Here is an 8,867-nt window from a genome sequence, read left to right as displayed (position 1 = left end):
TAAATATCCAAGAGAATGGTTCTTATACCGATGAAAATTCGGCTTTAGATATCATATATCTCACTCATGATGCAGTCCATGGCTTCAAGAACAAGCATGTTGATTGTTTGACTCATTTTCGGTTGGATCCTGAGCAAATAATCGAGCAAGACTTGAAGCTTTTGTAGACAAACTAAATCTTGTAGAACTAACTTCTTTTGAATGTAGCATTTATCTTGTAGAACTAACTAAATCTTGTAGAACTAACTTCTTTTGAATGCAAAGAAACCGTCCCCATTTAATGCTCAAATCATATCATAAATATTAATTCAATATGCTCCAAATTATTGTCAGATGGTTAATTATAATTAACAACTCATTGCTCTTTATTTAATTTTATATTGATGTAACGATCATTTTATTTTTTATTCTTGTTTTCACCCTACTCTATTCACAATCAATTCAATAATATTAAAAAAATAAATAAAAGCAAATAAAGTTTCCTCAAATTTATAAAAATTCACTAATTTTTTTCTCTCCACTCTATAATTTACATTCACAACTACTCAAAATCCCATCATATATTTGCAAACTCCCCTCATATAATTAGAATAAGATGAGAATGTTCTATAATTGCCTATGCTCTAAAATGCTCTAAAATTGCCCAAAAATCCAGAGCTGCATCCACCTATGCTTCTCGTTTTTAGAGCAATAACATAAGAATGAACACCAAACATTTGACTTGTTAGTCATACATGAGTATTGAGCAGGAATTAGAGTTGGAATCACCAACCACAAATCTCAACACTAGTACCTTTTTAGATTTCAACAAATAGGATGTAATGTTAAAATATAAATAAAGACAAAAATGAAAAGGATTTATGACCACACACAAAATCCATTAAATACAAATTCAAAAAGAGTAATAAAACATATAAATAAAAAATTAAAAAATAAAATGTTTCCGTTATCATTCTCGTTCAATAAAAAATAAAAAAAAAATTTGACAAAAAGACACATTGCTAAGATCAAAGACACAATGACGAAAATGAACAAAGACAATTGTAACTACAAAAAGACACAATAGATCGCAAGATATAACATAATGCCGAACAAAATATAGCACAATGTTGAGTAATATAACACAAGGAAAAAAAATAACGAAAATAAACACAAAACACAATAATAAACTAAAAGATTTTTTCACTTACCATTGGGGTTTTTTTATGAGAATGAATTAGACGATAGAAACATTTTTGTGTTTTTACTTTTTTTGTTTTATATTAAATTTTAAGTTATAATTTTTATATTTATTCTTTTTAATTTTATTTTAGGGGTTTTTTTGTATTGAACAAAATATAGCACAATTTTGAGTAATATAACACAGAAAAAAAATGACGAAAATAAACACAAAACACAATAAACTAAAAGATTTTTTCACTTACCATTGGGGTTTTTTTATGAGAATGAATTAGACGATAGAAACATTTTTGTGTTTTTACTTTTTTCGTTTTATATTAAATTATAAGTTATAATTTTTATATTTATTCTTTTTAATTTTATTTTAGGGGTTTTTTTGTATGACTATAAATCATTCTCACACTTCTCATTTTTGTTCCCCTTTATAAAATAACTTGACCTTAAAACCAAATTCGAAAAAAGATTAATAATTGTAAATATCTCACTTTTTATGTTTTAAAGAAAACTTTATTCTTAAAACATGTTGCCGGTTCGAACCATTAATTTACACCCTAACCCAAACACGACTCGTTTAACATTCAGTCTCAGCCCATAATGAAAAAACATAATGAAAAAACTTGGAATAAAGAAAGATGTTCTAAGTTTTATGAACTCACAAAAAGTGACAAGAATCCAACCATCTTCTAGACCTAACCTATATGTAAACCTTTGGTGGGAGTCCAATATAGTGAAAGGTTTCAGACTATGATACAATACAACATATTAATGAATCAAATTCAACGTTCAAACATTACCATAATGTCTAGCGACGATGATGCTGATGTGACCTACCGCTACCATCTCTACCCAATGCTGAAAACTGGTTGCCACTGCCATGTTGAGGGCGGACCTGACCTCTCCCGCCTCCCTGATTCCCATGTGGAGCCCACCCTCCACCCTGTTGTTCCTGATAATGATGATAATTAGTAGCACCACCATATGCATAGCCACCACCACCATGTTGTGGATAATAATTACCGCTAGCAGGCAAATGCTGTCGTTGGTGGGGCCCACGTGGCGGAGCATATCCATGTTGACTCTGGTGGTATCCATGTGTCTGAGGGTTTGACCGACTGTAATGGGTGTCTGAACCATAATGCTGACCATAACCCGGGTCATAGTTATGTGGCGGATGACCTGAACTATGTTGACTTTGACTGTAATAAGGTCTATTACTCCGATAAGGTGGGTAGTTATGTGGGACCGGGTCATACGGTTGATGTTGACTGTTATGTCTATCCGCTTTGACTTGTAAACTATTGGTGACTAATCGATCTCCAAGGTGTCGACCAGCAATAGCCCCACGAGGGTTATGGTTATGATTCTCGTTTCTGTTGTTTTGCCCATTCCTACATTATACAAAAAAAATATTTAATAAACTCATTAAAAAATGTGTTTATTAATGCATTTTGAAAGTGAGTGCACCTTCCGTTCTCCCATGGCTTCCTTCCAGTATCTTCATGCCATAAAGGAGGCTCTGGTTGCACATCGTCTATCGTCACAGTCTGCAGCAAAATCAACACAAAGTCAACATGAGTTAACATACTTTTTGTATGTTTGTATGGTAGACTAATAATTACCTTTTTTGGTAGTATGACCCCTGCAGGTGGTCGAGACATATGGTTATGATACTCTGGAAGTGTGTATAAAACACATCTGAAACAGAATGATAAAAAGTATGAAATTTATAATAAACATTAGCAAAATGCGTTGAGTTTTGAAGTATACATGACTTGATTATCCATAATATCATCCATCCCATGAACAGGTGAGCTGAATATTGGAGGGCATGGATCTCCAGCACAAAGAGATATATATCCGTTCATTCCGCCACTGTAAACGCAACAAAATTTATTTGAATTAAACCTCAAAAAGAACGCACGGAAAAATAAACAAAAACAAAAACAAAAAGCTACCTTGCGAGTGGGTCTATTAGCTCTTTGACTTCAACTCGTTCCTTAGCTGACAATTGTTTGCAACGGTCGTTTAGAGAAAATATGTATGGAGATAATGTGTGTGATAATGCCACAAAAAGCATGTCACACATCGTGCTGTTTCTCCTAGCCTCTTCCTCCTGTACAAAATTAAGTAACCAAAAGTTAATAAAAAACCATTTTCATTAAAATAAATGTACATTAAAAATTAATTATAAACATATAATAATCATACCGTTAATGTATGTTCTACTTTTTTCACTTCTGCAAGAAGACGAGTTTCATCAATGAATGGCAACTTTGCTATTCCCTATAAATAATTCAAAAGCAGGTAAAGTATTTAGTTACTTAGAAGAGGTAATAACATAATCATTAGTCAACCCTAAACAAAAAAAACACACACACCTGCCACGCAAACCGCTTGCCATTCATGTCAACCTCAAAATCTGAAACAGTATATACAGACAAATGTAAAATATATATTTGAGCAATACAACAAAAGATTTGTTTAGTCTTACCTGTTGGATAAAAATCAATAATGGGTGAATTTGGATCCATCATTAATTTTCTGTAATGTTCAGGAAGAGCATGAGCACTGCAAAAAGAAATTTAGTTAAAAGATTTGGGAAATTAAAAGAAATTGAGGGAAAATAAATGCGACATGTTCTACCTTGCAGCAGGAAACACGCCCAACAGCTGATTAAATGGTTTAAACGGTGAACCTAGTTCAAAATTAATATCTAATTCTCCAAGATCCTTAAGATCAGAAGCAAATGGTGCATAATGATATGGATAAAACCTGAAACGACAAACATTAGTGAAAAAAGTATACGTGACAGGATATTCACATTTCTTTTACATTTCATTTAGCAATAAAAAGAAAATCCTTCAACAGGTTTCCTAATTCGTTTAGATATTAACTGGTGGTACCAATAATTATATACAATTATTAGTGCTAACATCTTCAAAAGACTTTGGATTTTTACTTTGTTGACATGTAATGTAAAAAATTAAAGTTTATAAATTACATCTCCTTCATTAGATCCTAAACACGTAATTACTTGCTTAAAAAGGACTCAAAACAAATTGTATAAATTATTGAGTGTAATTATTAAAGTCTATAACTTTTTAATTGCTGAACTTAACATGTTGGTTAGTTATAGTATTCAAAAAACGTTAAACAAACGTCATTTTTTCGTGCTTTCTAAATATATATCGTGAAGTATTTTTCATCTGCGTTTCGATTTTAAAAACAACCAGCCGCAACGGGCAGGCTACATTTTCCTAGTTTTATTTAAAAACAGTGGTTAGACAGATAAAAAAATTAAAGAAATAAGAAATTACCATTGCCAGGAACAAACACCTTCATAATAATAGTGCATCACCCAACATAAGCCTTCGGTATATTTATGAACCTGTGTTAATATATATGTTTTTATATTCTTAGTCTTTTCTTTTTTACGTCTATAAAAGTTGTCTAAAAAGGTTAAAAGCCATACAACATCTCTCCGTATCTCCACAAGCTCTTCAGGAGACGTAGCAGAAAACTTCTCTTCATAGTACCTCTCTTTCCACCCTGGCTCTCCCAGTTTAATCTGTAATAAAAAAATTAACACATATCAACATAAACACTAAAAAATGGCATGCGTCGTGAGAATTAAATAAAAGCATGCATTTTTATAACCGCTAACCTTATCCTCATCTGGTTGGTCAGAATTAAAAGCATCAGATTTATCACGAAGTATCTCCTTCAGTTTTGTTTTCAATTCTTCTTTATTGTCAACTACCTGCAAAATAACTAATAGTTGAACAGTAGATAAACATAAATAAGCGAGGTTCAACAATGGCAAAAAAAACATACATTGTCTTCTTCAAAACTGCTCTCAGCTTCAACAATGGCAGCACCAACAGTTGCACCCGAAGACCTACGTGCAAGCTTTTGTGATCGAGAGTGGCTCGAGTCACCCTTAGGTTGATACGGTGACGATGCAGGCCCAGAAGCAAGTCGTGAGCCGTGAAACCGCCCAACTGCAACTAATGATTCGGGTTCTAATTCTGGTCTTGCATCATCTCCTCTTATTTTTTGAGATTTTGCTTGGGCTTTGTCTCGTTTTACCCTTTCAGCTTGTCTCTAAACAACACATTAAAAGATTAGACATAGGGAGTGTTTGGGATTCCTTATTTTCACAAATTTGTAACTTATTAATTTTTTGAAAAGTAATAAGGTGCTTGGGATTGCTTTTGGTGTGAGAGAGAAAAGTTAATAAGTTCCACTTTTGTAACTTATTGAAAAGTTATAAGGAGGTAAAATAAGGAATCCCAAACATCCTCATAATATAATAATATATGATTCAACTTTTAAAGATATACAGATATATGATTCCAAATCTTAACCTGATGCAAGCGGCTTCTTTTCTGAAAAATTTTATCTTCATATAAACCCACAGCCTGAATAAATTGTTCCACTTTGCTAAGATCTGGCTGGAAATGAATAAATAAGAGAAAAGTAACGAAGAAAAGTTAGATACAAAGTGAGAAATCAATATAAACATATAATAGAAGATAGTCACCTTGCTTCCATTAGTTAGATACCCGTTCATAGTCTTAAGCTCCTTTTTATATACAGCTAGAAGTAAATTTATAGCACCCTATAGAAAAGATCATTATTAAATAGAATTTTTTATTTAAGAAAAGGATAAAAAAGTTGGAAAAAAAAGTACCTCACGGATTTCTAAAGTGGGCATATGTGGTAGAAAGTCATTACCGACAAAGAAACACATAAAGATAAAATCATCAACTATTCGTTCAAAATCAATTTTGAAAGGGCAATTAGGAATTCTCATCTCAAATTCTAAGTACTCTCTAAGAGTCCAAATGTGGAGAAACTGCAAAAGAACATGAACATGTGAAGAATTCAAAAAACAATATGATGGCATAAATATCAATGAAATGTAGATCATTAACTATGAAATAGTAAAATACCTGGTATGGCTTCTTAGGCATCACATCAGCACCTCCTTTTTCATCAAATTCACCTGCCTTCCTCTTTGCCTTCCCTTCACAAGCTGCAGCTAGATGACCTACTTGACCGCATATAAAGCACTTGTCTTGTTGTCCAGGAGTAAATACAACCTGAAATGAAACATGCAGATTAAAGAACATAAACTGGATGTTCATTACATGTTTATATGAACTACTACAGCACCCTTTTGGAAAAAAATGCTGTAATTACCGATATGCTTATTGCAATAACCATTTAGCTATAGGCGTAAACGACCGGAGCCCAAGTTCGGCTCGTTTAACTTAAGAGAGCTCGACCTTAGCTTGTTTAGATCTCTATTTTTAAAGCCCAAGCTTGGGCTTGACTCGATTATCATTTATTAATAACATTAATTATTGTATCCATATAAATTAATAATTATTCACATAATTGATGTTTAGTTATTTGTATCATCATTTTGTATACAATGAAACTATAACATCTCACAGACCAGTTTTTGCGGTTCAAAAACCAAAACCGAACCACCTAAAATTAAAACCAAACCAAATCGTTAATAACAGTTTGGATTCACGATTCGGGCTTACTAGCTATCCAATTACACCAAAAATAGTTCAAATACATATATAGTTAAAATTAGGGATGAGCACGGTACCGTACCAGTACCGAATATACCGATCCCGAAAATCCCAAATTCTTGGTACCGGTACCGAAATAATCAGTTCGGTTGGTACCGGTACCGAGGGTAAAAAATCGAGAAATACCGGTACCGTACCGATCCCGAAACTTAAAACTTTGGTACCAATTTCGGTACCGGTACCAAATCGGTACCGGTACCGATTTTGCTCATCCCTAGTTGGATTACTAAATGAAGGTTACACAAATAATAAGCTTGTTTAGGCACGTGAGCCTAGTCAAGCTTGACATGTGAAACTCGTGCTCCAGCTTGTTTATTAAATGAGCCCAAATATAAACTCAAACCCTCGTTTAAGCTCAGCTCAACTTGAGCTTTTAGCCAGCCATTCAGAAGTAGCTCGCATACGAGTCGGCCCGTTTGCTACTTTTTTCTTCTGGAAGACAAAAATATTACATAACCTTTTCCCTACTTCGGTTTTCCTAGGGTTTGTAAGGATCCATATACCTCTCTAAGTATTGAAAAATGAACTTCATGGGTAGCCAAAGCCAACATAATCAAATCAGCATCCTGTAAAGAAATAAATATACAAAGCAACCAACAATATAACAACTTAAGAATAAAAACACTATCAAATGTAAATAACAAAAATATGTTAAAAGAGTAAACAATACCAAACCGTATAAGCAATGGCGGGTGTTTGGATCAAAACCAGGAAGATTCCTTTGAAGACGAATGTAGGACATTATCTTATGCTCCCCTTCACCAGGAACATTTGCATCCGAAAGAATAACCTTCAAAAATAATCAGCAATAACAGGTTAAAACAGTAATCTTGTGCATAGTTGACCATAACTTTTGAAAAATGTTTCTGTCAAAAGTCACCTTTATGGGCTTCCAACCAGGATCATTGTTTAACCTTTGGTGAATATAATACTGTAAAGCAACCGACAAAACCTCCATGAACTCGGTCCCAGGTGTAATCACATTAGAGTCAAAAGTTTGGGAGTGTTGTTTGGGAGGAAGCTTTCTGCCTTCTCTCTCAAACTCCTCCCTTAGTCTATCCTCCACGGCTGCCTAGAAAGCCAAAGTTAACCATGTTAGTCAGCACAAAACCTGGCCATGCATATGAAAAATACGTACCGCGTCTGCTGCATCTTTGGCTGCTCTAAACCGTCTAGAACGCTGCTGATTCATTTTTGCCCTTGGGGCAACACCATCTACATACATCAAATGTTTATGAAGTGTTGGAATAATTTATCAGTTATTAGAAAAGGTTTTCAGGGTCAATACTGACCAATAGCCATGTAAAGCAGCTTCCGTGGACGCACCATCACAAAAAGGCGATCTATGTAGTCAAACATGCATTGAAAGACCTCGTTAAAAGAGGTTGGAGAAGGCTGCATCCATGAAAATATAAGATTTAAGCTGAAACATCATTAAGGCCAAAACATAAAGAAAACAGAGAAAAATCTTATGTTATGAGAGAATACTAGTAAAGTAAGATAATATAAAGGGAGGAATTTTACTACATACCCGGTCTTCGGGGTGAAAACAGGGATGAATGATTCCGTTCATATCGAGATAGAGATTGTCGTACTCTATTTGGTTAGGGTTTGGTTTCGTTAGGTCCACGGGGATTTTCACGCCTTCGATTTCGACGGGCTCTTCCTCTATCACATCTGCCACGACCATTGGGTATTTCTCCGCCACCCACCGGTAAAACGCCGGAACTCCCATCGCCGCCAAAACAAAACAAACAGGGTTTGTCGATTGAATGGCGTACGCTTAAGTACAACCCCCAGATTAGGTTACAATGAATAAGGGTGTGTTGGGGATTGATTATTTAAGTGAAAAGGGACTTTTGATTAAAAAAAACTTACTACATAGAAGTTTTAAAAGAATGTTTGGATTATCTTATGTGTTGGGGAAAACCAAAATGGACACTCTTTTTTAAAATGAGTGTAATGGGGTTTAAGGGTAAGAGGGGTGTAATATGTAAATCAAACTCATTAAGTTAATAAGTTACATAATCCTAACTTTTCAAAACCCCTCTATTTTGCTTTCACCATAAGTTAAAATCC

The 8,867-nt window shown here is 34.1% G+C and overlaps 1 protein-coding gene across 2 annotated transcripts; it reads right to left on the bottom strand.

Moving 5' to 3' along the window:
* Positions 1-1,802: 1,802 nt before the first annotated feature.
* LOC143635386 (5'-3' exoribonuclease 3) lies at positions 1,803-8,526 on the bottom strand. Of its 2 annotated transcripts, XM_077103238.1 has the most exons (23): positions 8,320-8,526; positions 8,081-8,183; positions 7,927-8,003; positions 7,669-7,860; positions 7,459-7,578; positions 7,292-7,354; positions 6,135-6,284; positions 5,873-6,037; positions 5,723-5,800; positions 5,547-5,633; positions 5,014-5,283; positions 4,844-4,939; positions 4,652-4,747; positions 4,497-4,567; positions 3,823-3,951; positions 3,671-3,747; positions 3,558-3,598; positions 3,388-3,462; positions 3,135-3,292; positions 2,947-3,051; positions 2,799-2,874; positions 2,644-2,723; positions 1,803-2,567 (listed from the first exon to the last, which is right to left on the bottom strand). In XM_077103238.1, the coding sequence occupies exons 1-23, from the start codon at positions 8,521-8,523 to the stop codon at positions 1,982-1,984; spliced, it is 3,099 nt and encodes a 1,032-aa protein (XP_076959353.1). In that variant the 5' UTR covers positions 8,524-8,526; the 3' UTR covers positions 1,803-1,981. The 2 variants fall into 2 exon arrangements, with proteins under 2 accessions (XP_076959353.1, XP_076959354.1); XM_077103239.1 differs by lacking the exons at positions 8,081-8,183; positions 8,320-8,526 and having other exon boundaries at positions 7,669-7,856; positions 7,927-7,981.
* Positions 8,527-8,867: the final 341 nt, after the last annotated feature.

This window comes from Bidens hawaiensis, unplaced genomic scaffold (genome assembly GCF_021521415.1).
Source record: "Bidens hawaiensis isolate Kalapana, Puna unplaced genomic scaffold, B.hawaiensis_p1.1 tig00007457_1, whole genome shotgun sequence".
Lineage (NCBI taxonomy): Eukaryota > Viridiplantae > Streptophyta > Magnoliopsida > Asterales > Asteraceae > Bidens > Bidens hawaiensis.
This window is presented reverse-complemented; position numbering and strand designations above follow the sequence as displayed.